Below are 18260 nucleotides of genomic sequence, written 5' to 3'. Positions count from 1 at the left end.
AAGTGGTGATGTCTTATAAAGTAAAGGGGGTGTAAAGTGGTGATGTCTTATAAAGTAAAGGGGATGTAAAGTGGTGATGTCTTATAAAGTAAACGGGATGTAAAGTGGTGATGTCTTATAAAGTAAAGGGGACGTAACGTGGTGTCTTATAAAGTAAAGGGGGTGTAAAGTGGTGATGTCGTATAAAGTAAAGGGGATGTAAAGTGGTGTCTTATAAAGTAAAGGGGATGTAAAGTGGTGATGTCTTATAAAGTAAAGGGGATGTAAAGTGGTGTCTTATAAAGTAAAGGGGATGTAAAGTGGTGATGTCTTATAAAGTAAAGGGGGTGTAAAGTGGTGATGTCTTATAAAGTAAAGGGGACGTAACGTGGTGTCTTATAAAGTAAAGGGGGTGTAAAGTGGTGATGTCTTATAAAGTATAGAGGATGTAAAGTGGTTATGTCTTATAAAGTAAAGGGGATGTAAAGTGGTGATGTCTTATAAAGTAAAGGGGATGTAAAGTGGTGATGTCTTATAAAGTAAAGGGGACGTAACGTGGTGTCTTATAAAGTAAAGGGGGTGTAAAGTGGTGATGTCTTATAAAGTAAAGGGGACGTAACGTGGTGTCTTATAAAGTAAAGGGGATGTAAAGTGGTGATGTCTTATAAAGTAAAGTGGGTGTAAAGTGGTGATGTCTTATAAAGTAAAGGGGATGTAAAGTGGTGATGTCTTATAAAGTAAAGGGGATGTAAAGTGGTGATGTCTTATAAAGTAAAGTGGATGTAAAGTGGTGATGTCTTATAAAGTAAAGGGGATGTAAAGTGGTGATGTCTTATAAAGTAAAGGGGATGTAAAGTGGTGATGTCTTATAAAGTAAAGGGGACGTAACGTGGTGTCTTATAAAGTAAAGGGGGTGTAAAGTGGTGATGTCGTATAAAGTAAAGGGGATGTAAAGTGGTGTCTTATAAAGTAAAGGGGATGTAAAGTGGTGATGTCTTATAAAGTAAAGGGGATGTAAAGTGGTGTCTTATAAAGTAAAGGGGATGTAAAGTGGTGATGTCTTATAAAGTAAAGGGGGTGTAAAGTGGTGATGTCTTATAAAGTAAAGGGGACGTAACGTGGTGTCTTATAAAGTAAAGGGGGTGTAAAGTGGTGATGTCTTATAAAGTATAGAGGATGTAAAGTGGTTATGTCTTATAAAGTAAAGGGGATGTAAAGTGGTGATGTCTTATAAAGTAAAGGGGATGTAAAGTGGTGATGTCTTATAAAGTAAAGGGGACGTAACGTGGTGTCTTATAAAGTAAAGGGGGTGTAAAGTGGTGATGTCTTATAAAGTAAAGGGGACGTAACGTGGTGTCTTATAAAGTAAAGGGGATGTAAAGTGGTGATGTCTTATAAAGTAAAGTGGGTGTAAAGTGGTGATGTCTTATAAAGTAAAGTGGATGTAAAGTGGTGATGTCTTATAAAGTAAAGGGGATGTAAAGTGGTGATGTCTTATAAAGTAAAGTGGATGTAAAGTGGTGATGTCTTATAAAGTAAAGGGGATGTAAAGTGGTGATGTCTTATAAAGTAAAGGGGATGTAAAGTGATGTCTTATAAAGTAAAGGGGATGTAAAGTGGTGATATCTTATAAAGTAAAGGGGATGTAAAGTGATGTCTTATAAAGTAAAGGGGATGTAAAGTGGTGATATCTTATAAAGTAAAGTGGATGTAAAGTGATGTCTTATAAAGTAAAGGGGATGTAAAGTGGTGATATCTTATAAAGTAAAGGGGATGTAAAGTGATGTCTTATAAAGTAAAGGGGATGTAAAGTGGTGATGTCTTATAAAGTAAAGTGGATGTAAAGTGATGTCTTATAAAGTAAAGGGGATGTAAAGTGGTGATGTCTTATAAAGTAAAGTGGATGTAAAGTGGTGATGTCTTATAAAGTAAAGTGGATGTAAAGTGGTGATGTCTTATAAAGTAAAGGGGATATAAAGTGGTGATGTCTTATAAAGTAAAGGGGGTGTAAAGTGGTGTCTTATAAAGTAAAGTGGATGTAAAGTGGTGATGTCTTATAAAGTAAAGGGGGTGTAAAGTGGTGATGTCTTATAAAGTAAAGGGGATGTAAAGTTGTGATGTCTTATAAAGTAAAGGGGATGTAAAGTGGTGATGTCTTATAAAGTAAAGTGGATGTAAAGTGGTGATGTCTTATAAAGTAAAGGGGATGTAAAGTGGTGATGTCTTATAAAGTAAAGTGGATGTAAAGTGGTGATGTCTTATAAAGTAAAGGGGATGTAAAGTGGTGATGTCTTATAAGTAAAGGGGATGTAAAGTGGTGATGTCTTATAAAGTAAAGGGGATGTAAAGTGGTGATGTCTTATAAAGTAAAGGGGATGTAAAGTGGTGATGTCTTATAAAGTAAAGGGGATGTAAAGTGGTGATGTCTTATAAAGTAAAGTGGATGTAAAGTGGTGATGTCTTATAAAGTAAAGTGGATGTAAAGTGGTGATGTCTTATAAAGTAAAGGGGATGTAAAGTGGTGATGTCTTATAAAGTAAAGTGGACGTAAAGTGGTGATGTCTTATAAAGTAAAGGGGGTGTAAAGTGGCGATGTCTTATTAAGTAAAGGGGGTGTAAAGTGGTGATGTCTTATAAAGTAAAGGGGATGTAAAGTGGTGATGTCTTATAAAGTAAAGGGGATGTAAAGTGGTGATGTCTTATAAAGTAAAGGGGATGTAAAGTGGTGATGTCTTATAAAGTAAAGGGGATGTAAAGTGGTGATGTCTTATAAAGTAAAGGGATGTAAAGTGGTGATGTCTTATAAAGTAAAGGGGGTGTAAAGTGGTGATGTCTTATAAAGTAAAGGGGGTGTAAAGTGGTGATGTCTTATAAAGTAAAGGGATGTAAAGTGGTGATGTCTTATAAAGTAAAGTGGATGTAAAGTGGTGATGTCTTATAAAGTAAAGGGGATGTAAAGTGGTGATGTCTTATAAAGTAAAGGGGGTGTAAAGTGGTGATGTCTTATAAAGTAAGGGGATGTAAAGTGGTGATGTCTTATAAAGTAAAGTGGATGTAAAGTGGTGTCTTATAAAGTAAAGGGGGTGTAAAGTGGTGATGTCTTATAAAGTAAAGTGGATGTAAAGTGGTGATGTCTTATAAAGTAAAGGGGACATCAAGTGGCTATATCTTATAAAGTAAAGGGGATGTAAAGTGGTGATGTCTTATAAAGTAAAGGGGGTGTAAAGTGGTGATGTCTTATAAAGTAAAGTGGATGTAAAGTGGTGATGTCTTATAAAGTAAAGTGGATGTAAAGTGGTGATCTTTTAATTTATCTAAAGCCTGTGTATCTCTGAAGATTTTGTGATTGTCACTCTTTTTTAGTGGACAGCTATCTTAAGCGACTAATGGTTTTGAGTGTATACTAAGCTGATGAAAGAAGAAAACCCTTTGTTTTAAGCAGACCTACATGTACATGTGTGTAGAAGGTATTCCCCAGATTTATGTGTGCATGACGTCATCAATTTATGTGGTCTTGCATCTGCTACACGTAGCAACAACTTGTAGTACAGAGATTACAAATAAGTCCAAATGTGTTTGAATGACAGAATGAGATTTTCCCAATGAAGTTTTCTGTAGGTTATGTTTTTGAGCTTCTGTACTTTAAATTTGTTTTTGCTTTAGTTATAAAATATCGAGAAATCGTGTGTTTAGAACATGTACAAGTAAGGATGCTTAGCCTCTCAAATATTTGTATGAATATATGCATATCAGTGAATTACTGAATTTTTCTAACTGATGTTTTTATTTGTTTCAGATAATCAACATTCAAAACATACTACACCAGGAGAATTTAGATTCTATGAAAGATGTGTATCCTTTGCTTAGTCCATGAGATGTGATGTGTTCAGCTGTTTCTATGGTAATATCAATTTTTTGTGTGCTGTGTAATGTCTCCCACTAATTAATATGGCTGGATTTTATTTAAAATATTGTTATTTCAAGGTATGTTTTTTATTTACAAAATTTTATATCGCAACATGATCAATTTCATCGAAGTAAGTTATCACTTCAAAATTGTCTGTGAGACATGTAATGTTACAATATGTCCAACTAAAGAAGTAGTCACCTAGTATGTCAACCAATAACATGTACTGTATGAATCAGTCTTTAATACAGCAACAAACAAACCCCATGATAAAAGCCAGGAATAGCAAGAGGAACTGTAGGTATACAGGATCCTACATGAGCGGGTATGTAATATGGAATTTTATAGTTTATTATACCACAAGACTTTAGGTAAATGAACTTTCAATTCTGTGTTACTTATAGCCACAAGTATAAGATGCTGTTCATCACATCACCCTTGTTACTTAGTCACAAGTATAAGATGCTGTTTATCACAAGTGTAAGATGATGTTCATCACATAAATCATGTTACTTAACCACAAGTGTAAGATACTGTTTCATCACATAACCCATGTTACTTAGCCACAAGTGTAGGATTCTGTTCATCACATAACCTGTGTTACTTAGCCACAAGTGTAGGATTCTGTTATCACATAACCTGTGTTACTTAGCCACAAGTGTAGGATTCTGTTCATCACATAACCTGTGTTACTTAGCCACAAATGTAGGATTCTGTTCATCACATGACCTGTGTTACTTAACCACAAGTGTAAGATACTGTTCATCACATGAACTGTGTTACTTAGCCACAAGTGTAGGATTCTGTTCATCACATAACCTGTGTTACTTAGCCACAAGTGTAGGATTCTGTTCATCACATGACCTGTGTTACTTAGCCACAAATGTAGGATTCTGTTATCACATGACCTGTGTTACTTAGCCACAAATGCAGGATTCTGTTATCACATGACCTGTGTTACTTAGCCACAAGTGTAGGATTCTGTTATCACATGACCTGTGTTACTTAGCTCATATATATAGCCACAAATGCAGGATTCTGTTATCACATAACCTGTGTTACTTAGCCACAAGTGTAGGATACTGTTATCACATAACTTGTGTTACTTAGCCACAAATGTAGGATTCTGTTCATCACATGACCTGTGTTACTTAACCACAAGTATAAGATACTGTTCATCACATGACCTGTGTTACTTAACCACAAGTGTAAGATACTGTTTATCACATGACCTGTGTTACTTAACCACAAGTGTAAGATACTGTTCATCACATAACCTGTGTTACTTAGCCACAAATGTAGGATTCTGTTATCACATAACCTGTGTTACTTAGCCACAAGTGTAGGATTCTGTTCATCACATAACCTGTGTTACTTAGCCACAAGTGTAGGATTCTGTTCATCACATAACCTGTGTTACTTAGCCACAAGTGTAGGATTCTGTTCATCACATAACCTGTGTTACTTAGCCACAAGTGTAGGATTCTGTTATCACATGACCTGTGTTACTTAGCCACAAATGCAGGATTCTGTTATCACATAACCTGTGTTACTTAGCCACAAGTGTAGGATTCTGTTATCACATAACCTGTGTTACTTAGCCACAAGTGTAGGATTCTGTTCATCACATGACCTGTGTTACTTAGCCACAAGTGTAGGATTCTGTTATCACATGACCTGTATTACTTAGCCACAAGTGTAGGATTCTGTTCATCACATAACCTGTGTTACTTAGCCACAAGTGTAGGATTCTGTTCATCACATAACCTGTGTTACTTAGCCACAAGTGTAGGATTCTGTTCATCACATAACCCATTTTAAATATCTATAAGTGTAAGACCTTGTTCATCATATAACTTGCATTTATGAGGATATGAGTAAAAAGTTCAGGTTAATTTCTATGTAGGAGGGGCTAACTTTGACTTGGCTGTAAGCATTTCACTACAGAGACAATCATGGGATGTCATACAGTTTTTGTGATGTCATAAATCACTTATTACATCACAATACTGTTAATGTGTCTTAAAATATTGATGACATGGTCCTCTCGCATGTCAGAACAGGCCAGCTATGTGATGAAACAATGTAATGTGCTTTTATTTAGAAAAGAAAAGTACTTTTGGTATCTTGGTGAGGCAGGATCTCCTGGCTGACAGTAAGATGGATACTAGCTGGATGCATTTCCCACAGCTAAAAAAACACAACATTAATTATGGTAGTATAATGTGACCTTTTAACAGGGTATACTGAGAAACTGGTGCTCCTGGAAAATTTCATACTCTGACAAGGAAAACAGAAAAAGTTTGAAACTTGCCCCGAGCAAATGCCAGATGTTTAGAGAAGGGAGTAGTGAAACTAGTTTGTTTTCCATAAATGATTTTATTTGGTGAAAATCATGTTAAATTTGTGGCAAAATACTGATGATATTTACCAACACAAGAACTGAGAAGGTGGCGAGACAAAGAGAACAAATGGTAAAACTGTGTACTTTGGAAGAGAAAATATTTCAGGCACCACAAGCGGTGCACTTGTATATTGTGATACATCAGTTATAGTAGGATGACCTCCCTCTAACCATCACCATCAGTTATAGTAGGATGACCTCCCCCTAACTATCACCATCAGTTATAGTAGGATGACCTCCCCCTAACTATCACCATCAGTTATAGTAGGATGACCTTCCCCCTAACCATCACCATCAGTTATAGTAGGATGACCTCCCCCCTAACCATCAGTTATAGTAGGATGACCTCCCCCTAGCCATCAGTTATAGTAGGATGACCTCCCCCTAACTATCACCATCAGTTATAGTAGGATGACCTCCCCCTAGCCATCAGTTATAGTAGGATGACCTCCCCCTAACTATCACCATCAGTTATAGTAGGATGACCTCCCCCTAACCATCAGTTATAGTAGGATGACCTCCCCCTAACTATCACCATCAGTTATAGTAGGATGACCTCCCCCTAACTATCACCATCAGTTATAGTAGGATGACCTCCCCTAACCATCACCATCAGTTATAGTAGGATGACCTCCCCTAACTATCAGTTATAGTAGGATGACCTCCCCCTAACCATAAGTTATAGTAGGATGACCTCCCCTAACCATCAGTTATAGTAGGATGACCTCCCCCTAACCATCAGTTATAGTAGGATGACCTCCCCCTAACTATCACCATCAGTTATAGTAGGATGACCTCCCCCTAACTATCACCATCAGTTATAGTAGGATGACCTCCCCCTAACCATCAGTTATAGTAGGATGACCTCCCCCTCACCATCACCATCAGTTATAGTAGGATGACCTCCCCCTAGCCATCAGTTATAGTAGGATGACCTCCCCCTAACTATCACCATCAGTTATAGTATGATGACCTCCCCCTAACTATCACCATCAGTTATAATAGGATGACCTCCCCCTAACTATCACCATCAGTTATAGTAGGATGACCTCCCCCTAACTATCACCATCAGTTATAGTAGGATGACCTCCCCCTAACTATCACCATCAGTTATAGTAGGATGACCTCCCCCCTAACCATCAGTTATAGTAGGATGACCTCCCCCTAGCCATCAGTTATAGTAGGATGACCTCCCCCTAACTATCACCATCAGTTATAGTAGGATGACCTCCCCCTAGCCATCAGTTATAGTAGGATGACCTCCCCCTAACTATCACCATCAGTTATAGTAGGATGACCTCCCCCTAACCATCAGTTATAGTAGGATGACCTCCCCCTAACTATCACCATCAGTTATAGTAGGATGACCTCCCCCTCACCATCAGTTATAGTAGGATGACCTCCCCCTAACTATCACCATCAGTTATAGTAGGATGACCTCCCCCTAACTATCACCATCAGTTATAGTAGGATGACCTCCCCCTAACCATCAGTTATAGTAGGATGACCTCCCCCTAACTATCACCATCAGTTATAGTAGGATGACCTCCCCCTAACTATCACCATCAGTTATAGTAGGATGACCTCCCCCTAACCATCAGTTATAGTAGGATGACCTCCCCCTCACCATCACCATCAGTTATAGTAGGATGACCTCCCCCTAACCATCACCATCAGTTAGAGTAGGATGACCTCCCCCTAACTATCACCATCAGTTATAGTAGGATGACCTCCCCCTAACTATCACCATCAGTTATAGTAGGATGACCTCCCCCTAACCATCAGTTATAGTAGGATGACCTCCCCCTAACCATCACCATCAGTTATAGTAGGATGACCTCCCCCTAACCATCAGTTATAGTAGGATGACCTCCCCCTAACCATCAGTTATAGTAGGATGACCTCCCCCTAACCATCACCATCAGTTATAGTAGGATGACCTCCCCCTAACCATCAGTTATAGTAGGATGACCTCCCCCTAACTATCACCATCAGTTATAGTAGGATGACCTCCCCCTATCCATCAGTTATAGTAGGATGACCTCCCCCTAACCATCAGTTATAGTAGGATGACCTCCCCCTAACCATCAGTTATAGTAGGATGACCTCCCCCTAACCATCAGTTATAGTAGGATGACCTCCCCCTAACTATCACCATCAGTTATAGTAGGATGACCTCCCCCTAACTATCACCATCAGTTATAGTAGGATGACCTCCCCCTAACCATCAGTTATAGTAGGATGACCTCCCCCTAACTATCACCATCAGTTATAGTAGGATGACCTCCCCCTAACTATCACCATCAGTTATAGTAGGATGACCTCCCCCTAACCATCAGTTATAGTAGGATGACCTCCCCCTAACCATCAGTTATAGTAGGATGACCTCCCCCTAACCATCAGTTATAGTAGGATGACCTCCCCCTAACTATCACCATCAGTTATAGTAGGATGACCTCCCCCTAACTATCACCATCAGTTATAGTAGGATGACCTCCCCCTAACCATCACCATCAGTTATAGTAGGATGACCTCCCCCTAACCATCAGTTATAGTAGGATGACCTCCCCCTAACCATCACCATCAGTTATAGTAGGATGACCTCCCCCTAACCATCACCATCAGTTATAGTAGGATGACCTCCCCCTAACCATCACCATCAGTTATAGTAGGATGACCTCCCCCTAACCATCACCATCAGTTATAGTAGGATGACCTCCCCCTAACCATCAGTTATAGTAGGATGACCTCCCCCTAACCATCACCATCAGTTATAGTAGGATGACCTCCCCCTAACCATCACCATCAGTTATAGTAGGATGACCTCCCCCTAACTATCACCATCAGTTATAGTAGGATGACCTCCCCCTAACCATCAGTTATAGTAGGATGACCTCCCCCTAACCATCACCACTCATGAATATAAAATTCTCACTGTATACATGGTGGTGACTATTGTTTTGCACAAGTTTGCACTGATGTGAAGTGTTTTGTTAGTGGGCATATCCTGTTAAAATTACTGTATAACAACTTTAAAGCTGTTCATTCTCAAGTAGCCTGCTTTGTTGTATGTCAGTGGTGTAATTTGATGTTTGAATTAGATTCTATCAATTTGATCAGTTTAATTGGGAGAAGAAATTTACATTCTAAATTAGCATTTTATTTTATGTTGTGTGACTAAGAAAGGTAGAGTATGTCCACGTCGAACTGGTCACAAGGACATTTCAAGGATATGTGGAAAGTGATACTATTTGTGTTGGTTATATAAAGATCTGATCAGGCTTGTCAAACATGAATAATTCATCCTACAGACACAGCATGATATTAGAATATCGGCAAGAGTTAAATTAAAAAGTGGTGATTTTACAAGGCAGACTTGACGTATATTAGTGTGGTTTTCCTGGCTTTTTCACAGCTATAAATTAAATATGTTTATAATGTTAGTATAAAGGTAATTGTATGTCCATGTAGAGGAGAAATATCCAAATCACTTTGTTGAGGTGTGTCTGTGTTTTGTCAAGGCTACATTAGTCCATCCCCAGTAAAAAGCTTGTATCTGATCAAGTCCTGTTTATATTAACACTATATTGTAGATTTCTTGGTAGGTACACAAAGATGATAGGTATAACTCCTAGATTGTGTCACATAATAATTCCATCATTTCAAGGTCAAGGTCACCGTTTGGGGTGAATTATTTGGTGTTATCTCAGCAGTTCCCCCAGATGATTGTTCACATGCTACTTTTGCAGTCATTTGTCCAAGGTCATAGGCAAAAGGTTCAGGTTAAAAGATTTACACATTCCATTTAAAATGACAGAGTCCTTTTATTTCCTGTGTATGAAGTATCCTCATATATTTCTTAGATTTTAAACCAAAGTTGATAAGGTTTGAAATGCTTGTTAACATTTACTTTTAAAAGGAAATATAATATTTATTTTTAACTGATATGTTTTTGTGTGATCAAATTAAATCCATATTTAGAAAAATGCTGGATCTTGAGAATTATTCTGAAATTTGGTGTTTTATTAAGAAAGAATTGGCTGCAGGCCCAGTGATATGGTGAAGTAAAAGTGACATTGGTTTTGTCACAGACACTGATCTACTGGTAGCCATATCTGTTTATGTTTTAATGTTTTAATACAACGACAGTGAAGGTACCAGGGGGCCTAAGCTGTGTTTAAAAACATCAGTCTCTGTCAAGTTTACAAATAGCAAGTCTCTAAATCAGTATGATTGGCAAGGGTAAAATGCAAGCGGACATGTCTATATATAAATGTCCCTAGTGTCTCAAGTCTCGTTGTCATGGGCAACTACACAGAACCTACCTATAAGGTTGTTGTGTGATATCATTTCGCCTGGAATGTCAATAACCATCTGAAACAGTTTGAGGATTTACCATTTCCTATTACTGAAACAAATTAAAGTGTAAATCAATCAGAAGGTGGAAGAAATGTGTTCAGTAGAAGAAACATGGAGACCAGGATGTTATCTGAGTGTGAGAAGTTAGGATAGTATGTGAGTGTGTGAGAGGTTAGGATGGTATGTGAGTGTGAGAGGTTAGGATGCTATCTGAATGTGTGAGAGGTTAGGATGTTATATGAGTGTGAGAGGCTAGGATGTTATCTGAGGGTGTGAGAGGTTAGGATGTTATCTGAGGGTGTGAGAGGTTAGGATGTTATCTGAGTGTGAGAGGTTAGGATGTTATCTGAGTGTTTGAGAGGTTAGGATGTTATCTGAGGGTGTGAGAGTTGAGGATGTTATCTGAGGGTGAGAGGTTATGATGTTATCTAAGGGTGTGAGAGGCTAGGATGTTATCTGAGGGTGAGAGGTTAGGATGTTATCTGAGTGTGTGAGAGGTTAGGATGTTATCTTAGTGTGAGAGGTAAAGGATGTTATCTGAGTGTGAGAGGTTAGGATGTTATCTTAGTGTGAGAGGTTAGGATGTTATCTGAGGGTGTGAGAGGTTAGGATGTTATCTGAGTGTGAGAGGTTAGGATGTTATCTGAGTGTGTGAGAGGTTAGGATGTTATCTCAGGGTGTGAGAGGTTAGGATGTTATCTGAGTGTGAGAGGTTCGGATGTTATCTGAGTGTGAGAGGTTAGGATGTTATCTGAGGGTGAGAGGTTAGGATGTTATCTGAGTGTGTGAGGTTAGGATGTTATCTGAGTGTGAGAGGTTAGGATGTTATCTGAGTGTGTGAGAGGTTAGGATGTTATCTCAGGGTGTGAGAGGCTAGGATGTTATCTGCGTGTGAGAGGTTAGGATGTTATCTTAGTGTGAGAGGTTAGGATGTTATCTGAGGGTGAGAGGTTAGGATGTTATCTGAGGGTGAGAGGTTATGATGTTATCTGAGTGTGAGAGGTTAGGATGTTATCTGAGTGTGAGAGGTTAGGATGTTATCTGAGGGTGTGAGAGGTTAGGATGTTATCTGAGTGTGAGAGGTTAGGATGTTATCTGAGTGTGTGAGAGGTTAGGATGTTATCTGAGTGTGTGAGGTTATGATGTTATCTGAGGGTGTGACAGGTTAGGATGTTATCTGAGTGTGTATGATGTTAGGATGTTATCTGAGGGTGAGAGGTTAGGATGTTATCTGAGGGTGTGAGAGGTTAGGATGTTATCTGAGTGTGAGAGGTTAGGATGTTATCTGAGTGTGTGAGAGGTTAGGATGTTATCTCAGGGTGTGAGAGGTTAGGATGTTATCTGAGTGTGAGAGGTTCGGATGTTATCTGAGTGTGAGAGGTTAGGATGTTATCTAGGTGTGTGTGAGGTTAGGATGTTATCTGAATGTGTGAGAGGTTAGGATGTTATCTGAGGGTGAGGGGTTAGGATGTTATCTGAATGTGTGAGAGGTTAGGATGTTATCTGAGTGTGTGAGAGGTTAGGATGTTATCTGAGTGTGTGAGAGGTTAGGATGTTATCTGAGTGTGTGAGAGGTTAGGATGTTATCTGAGTGTGAGAGGTTAGGATGTTATCTGAGGGTTAGAGGTTAGGATGTTATCTGAGGGTGTGACAGGTTAGGATGTTATCTGAGTGTGTGAGAAGTCAGGATGTTATCTGAGTGTGAGAGGTTAGGATGTTATCTGATTGTGAGAAGTTAGGATGTTATCTGAGTGTGTGAGGTTAGGATGCTATCTGGGTGTGAGAGGTTAGGATGTTATCTGAGTGTGTGAGGTTAGGATGTTATCTGAGGGTGAGAGGTTAGGATGTTATCTGAGTGTGTGAGAGGTTAGGATGTTATCTGAGTGTGAGAGGTTAGGATGTTATCTGAGTGAGAGGTTAGGATGTTATCTGAGTGTGAGAGGTTAGGATGTTATCTGAGTGTGTGAGGTTAGGATGCTATCTGGGTGTGAGAGGTTAGGATGTTATCTGAGTGTGTGAGGTTAGGATGTTATCTGAGGGTGAGAGGTTAGGATGTTATCTGAGTGTGTGAGAGGTTAGGATGTTATCTGAGTGTGAGAGGTTAGGATGTTATCTGAGTGAGAGGTTAGGATGTTATCTGAGTGTGAGAGGTTAGGATGTTATCTGAGGGTGTGAGAGGTTAGGATGTTATCTGAGTGTGAGAGGTTAGGATGTTATCTGAGTGTGAGAGGTTAGGATGTTATCTGAGGGTGTGAGAGGTTAGGATGTTATCTGAGTGTGTGAGAGGTTAGGATGTTATCTGAGTGTGAGAGGTTAGGATGTTATCTGAGTGTGTGAGAGGTTAGGATGTTATCTGAGTGTGACAGGTTAGGATGTTATCTGAGTGTGAGAGGTTACATGTTATCTGAGGGTGAGAGGTTAGGATGTTATCTGAGGGTGTGAGAGGTTAGGATGTTATCTGAGTGTGAGAGGTTAGGATGTTATCTGAGTGTGAGAGGTTAGGATGTTATCTGAGGGTGTGAGAGGTAAGGATGTTATCTGAGTGTGTGAGGTTAGGATGTTATCTGAGGGTGTGAGAGGTTAGGATGTTATCTGAGTGTGTGAGAGGTCAGGATGTTATCTGAGTGTGAGAGGTCAGGATGTTATCTGATTGTGAGAAGTTAGGATGTTATCTGAGTGTGTGAGGTTAGGATGCTATCTGGGTGTGTGAGGTTAGGATGTTATCTGAGTGTGTGAGGTTAGGATGTTATCTTAGTGTGAGAGGTTAGGATGTTATCTTAGTGTGAGAGGTTAGGATGTTATCTGAGTGTGTGAGAGGTTAGGATGTTATCTGAGTGTGTGAGAGGTTAGGATGTTATCTGAGTGTGTGAGAGGTTAGGATGTTATCTGGGTGTGAGAGGTTAGGATGTTATCTGAGGGTGTGAGAGGTTATGATGTTATCTGAGTGTGTGAGAGGTTAGGATGCTATCTGAGTGTGTGAGAGGTCAGGATGCTATCTGAGGGTGTGAGAGGTTAGGATGCTATCTGGGTGTGAGAGGATAGGATGCTATCTGGGTGTGAGAGGATAGGATGTTATCTGAGTGTGTGAGAGGTTAGGATGTTATCTGAGGGTGAGAGGTAAAATAATAATTGGGGATCACTTGCAAGGATGCTTAATGAGTTAGTTGGGTCCCTAGGATTTGTCTATTTATTCAAACAAACTAATCATAGCATTAGTGAGAAAATTATTTTGTCTGAAATTGACACAATTCTCCTTTATCACTATGAAAATTATTCAGTGCAGGTTCTGATAATAATTTTTTATTAAGTATTTGGCAGCAGGTTATAGTGATTCAGTTTTAGGTCAATCCACCAGCTGATCAATGCATTATGTGAGGTAGGAAGTATCTTATTGTTTAAGGTTAGTTATTTTTCATTGTTACTTGAACAAATGTGTAATCAGGCAATGTTAATGTTTGCCATCCGTACACAGCATTGGAGTCGGTTAATTAAATGTCTGCTGACACCGCTGATCCATCAGGAGCGGGTAACTCTTACATAGTTAGAGCCCCCGGCCCCGGGTCTGGTGGCAGGTAATCTAATTATACACGTTACTGGTGACTTTTTACTGGTACAGGATTCCTTCATTTGTCTGTACACCTATCACCGACTACCAGACACTTTACTGGTACAGGATTCCTTCATTTGTCTGTACACCTATCACAGACTACCAGACACTTTACTGGTACAGGATTCCTTCATTTGTCTGTACACCTATCACAGACTACCAGACACTTTACTGGTACAGGATTCCTTCATTTGTCTGTACACCTATCACCGACTACCAGACACTTTACTGGTACAGGATTCCTTCATTTGTCTGTACACCTATCACAGACTACCAGACACTTTACTGGTACAGGATTCCTTCATTTGTCTGTACACCTATCACCGACTACCAGACACTTTACTGGTACAGGATTCCTTCATTTGTCTGTACACCTATCACAGACTACCAGACACTTTACTGGTACAGGATTCCTTCATTTGTCTGTACACCTATCACCGACTACCAGACACTTTACTGGTACAGGATTCCTTCATTTGTCTGTACACCTATCACAGACTACCAGACACTTTACTGGTACAGGATTCCTTCATTTGTCTGTACACCTATCACAGACTACCAGACACTTTACTGGTACAGGATTCCTTCATTTGTCTGTACACCTATCACAGACTACCAGACACTTTACTGGTACAGGATTCCTTCATTTGTCTGTACACCTATCACAGACTACCAGACACTTTACTGGTACAGGATTCCTTCATTTGTCTGTACACCTATCACAGACTACCAGACACTTTACTGGTACAGGATTCCTTCATTTGTCTGTACACCTATCACAGACTACCAGACACTTTACTGGTACAGGATTCCTTCATTTGTCTGTACACCTATCACAGACTACCAGACACTTTACTGGTACAGGATTCCTTCATTTGTCTGTACACCTATCACAGACTACCAGACACTAAATCTCAGTAAACTACACATTAACAACTGTTTGATGGCCTAACAAACCAGGAGCTATGTTCAACCAAAAAAATGTCCCCATCAACCTACACATTCTTGGATTTTACAGAATTTTATGTTTAAAATTTGGCACAACTGTTACATGTTGGCACATTAGCCACAAGATAATGAAATGTTTCCAGTTTTTAGTCGGTGTTAAATCGCAGTTGTGTATGAAAGCTTTGATTACATACACTAAGTTTCATTATATCTTACTGAAGATAAAGTTACCTCAAATCTTCTGAAAGACAACAACTTTCCATCACATAACTGTTTTACTCATTGCTGTAGTGTAACTTTCTGTTTTCTGTTTATTGGCAGTGATGATACATTACTGCCTCATTCTCTTGAATAAAAACTGTGATATATTGCTTCTTACTGTTCTTTTGAATAACTGAGAGTTTATGATTTTCTTTAGTACAGAATTTTATACCTTAGAACTCCAACACCAGCCCTGTAAGTAAACAACCTGATACTCTTATTAGATTTCGTTGATAAGTGTATGAAATGTTATATGAGTTTCCTTAACAGGTTGTCCAGATACATTGTACAGTGTTTGATGGAGACAGACATGTACAAACTGTTAAAGACACAGAAACTCAGTAATGACCATATCTGCTATTTCCTCTACCAAATTCTCCGCGGGCTCAAGTACATCCACTCCGCTAATGTACTTCACCGAGATCTCAAACCTAGTAATCTGCTCCTCAACACCACCTGTGATCTTAAGGTACCACAACTTTTCTTACTCCAAATGCTTTCATTTTATAAGAATCTACAACTCTCCCTTCCCCAATACCTTTGATGTTAAGGTACCACAACTCTCCCTTACCTCATTATCTGTGATAAAGGTACCACAACTCTCCCTACCACAGAAACTGATCTCGAGGTACCACAACTCTCCCTTACCTCATTATCTGTGATAAAGGTACCACAACTCTCCCTTACCTCATTATCTGTGATAAAGGTACTTCATATCTGTGATGTTCAGGTACCACAACTCTCCCTTACCTCATTATCTGTGATAAAGGTACCACAACTCCCTACCCCCAAAAACTGATCTCGAGGTACCATAACTCTCCCTTACCTCATTATCTGTGATAAAGGTACAACACTTTCCTTTCCGCAATACCTTTGATGTTAAGTTATCACAATTCTCCCTACCACAGAAACTGATCTTGAGGTAACACAACTCTCCAATACCCCAAAAACTGTGATCTTAAGTACCACAACTCTCCCTACTCCAAAAACTGTGATCTTAAGTACCACAACTCTCCCTACTCCAAAAACTGTGATCTTAAGTACCACAACTCTCCCTACTCCAAAAACTGTGATCTTAAGTACCACAACTCTCCCTACTGCAAAAACTGTGATCTTAAGTACCACAACTCTCCCTACTGCAAAAACTGTGATCTTAAGTACCACAACTCTCCAATACCCCAAAAACTGTGATCTTAAGTACCACAACTCTCCCTACTCCAAAAACTGTGATCTTAAGTACCACAACTCTCCCTACTCCAAAAACTGTGATCTTAAGTACCACAACTCTCCCTACTCCAAAAACTGTGATCTTAAGTACCACAACTCTCCAATACCCCAAAAACTGTGATCTTAAGTACCACAACTCTCCCTACTCCAAAAACTGTGATCTTAAGTACCACAACTCTCCCTACTCCAAAAACTGTGATCTTAAGTACCACAACTCTCCAATACCCCAAAAACTGTGATCTTAAGTACCACAACTCTCCCTACTCCAAAAACTGTGATCTTAAGTACCACAACTCTCCCTACTCCAAAAACTGTGATCTTAAGTACCACAACTCTCCCTACTCCAAAAACTGTGATCTTAAGTACCACAACTCTTCCTACTACAGAAACTGTGATCTTAAGTACCACAACTCTCCCTACTCCAAAAACTGTGATCTTAAGTACCACAACTCTCCCTACTCCAAAAACTGTGATCTTAAGTACCACAACTCTTCTTACTCCAAAAACTGTGATCTTAAGTACCACAACTCTCCCTACTCCAAAAACTGTGATCTTAAGTACCACAACTCTCCCTACTCCAAAAACTGTGATCTTAAGTACCACAACTCTTCTTTCTACAGAAACTGTGATCTTAAGTACCACAACATTCCCTATCCCAGTATGTGTGATATTAAGATTGCACAACTCTCCCTACCCCAAAAACTATTGTCAAAGGTACTAAAATTCTCCCTACCACAAAACCTGAGCACTACAACTCTCCCAACCCCAAAAAACTGATATTATGGTACCGCAAATTTCCTTAACTCAAAATTGATCTAAGGTACCATGACTCCCTACCCCAAAAACTATTGTCAAAGGTACTTAAACTCTCCCTACCTCAAAAACTGAGGTACCACAACTCTCCATACTCCCAGAAAAAAAGTAGTAATAAAAAAAACCTCTTCCTTCTCCTAAAAACTTATCCTTACCATCTCTTCCTATTTGGATGTAAGGTCATTTGACCTTCATGCTTTGTCTGTCATCGTTTGCTCTGCCCTGTCTGTAAACTTTTTAAAACTTCTTCCACCAATGGTATTTAGCTCTAAATTACCTGAAATGATCCTGAGATGGTCCTGACCGCCATGGCAGCCGTCTTGAAAAACACATTTTAAACTTCTTCTGTTCCACTGGTGCCATTGAGCTGAAAATTGGTAGGGATGTTGTGTAAGGGGAGCAAAGTGTTATTTTTCAGCCTTGTAAAAACTGTCACATAGCAGCAATGTCTGCCATTTTGTAACGTTTTTGTGCAATCATGGTGTTTCTGAACAACACATATTTAATACTTCTTCTCAAGTTTCACCAGTGGGATTCAACTCAAACTTGGCTACCGTGATCTTGAGATGGTCCTGAATAAGTGTGTAATTTTTGGGTCAGTTCAAAATCAAAGATGGTTGCCATGGCTAAGAGTACTACTATACTTGCTACTGAGTTTGTATACTACAGTAGTACAAGGGTCTTTTAGAGTCGGATGACTGTTAAGGCCCATGCACCTCTTGTTTATTGTTCAAAATTTTAAAAATCTAAATAGC

The 18260-nt window shown here is 39.3% G+C and overlaps 1 protein-coding gene across 1 annotated transcript in view; it reads left to right on the top strand.

Moving 5' to 3' along the window:
- Nucleotides 1-18260, top strand: part of LOC117333566 (mitogen-activated protein kinase 1-like) — a 68494-nt gene that overhangs the window by 38466 nt on the left and 11768 nt on the right. Inside the window, exons 3-4 of the mRNA XM_033892913.1 lie at nt 3776-3831; nt 15745-15934. Coding sequence (XP_033748804.1) covers nt 3776-3831; nt 15745-15934 — 246 coding nt within the window. The remainder of the gene's footprint in view (nt 1-3775; nt 3832-15744; nt 15935-18260) is intronic.

The sequence above is a fragment of the Pecten maximus genome, chromosome 8 (assembly GCF_902652985.1).
Source record: "Pecten maximus chromosome 8, xPecMax1.1, whole genome shotgun sequence".
Lineage (NCBI taxonomy): Eukaryota > Metazoa > Mollusca > Bivalvia > Pectinida > Pectinidae > Pecten > Pecten maximus.
The sequence above is the reverse complement of the archived record's forward strand: the minus strand, read 5'-3'. Positions and strand labels throughout refer to the sequence as shown.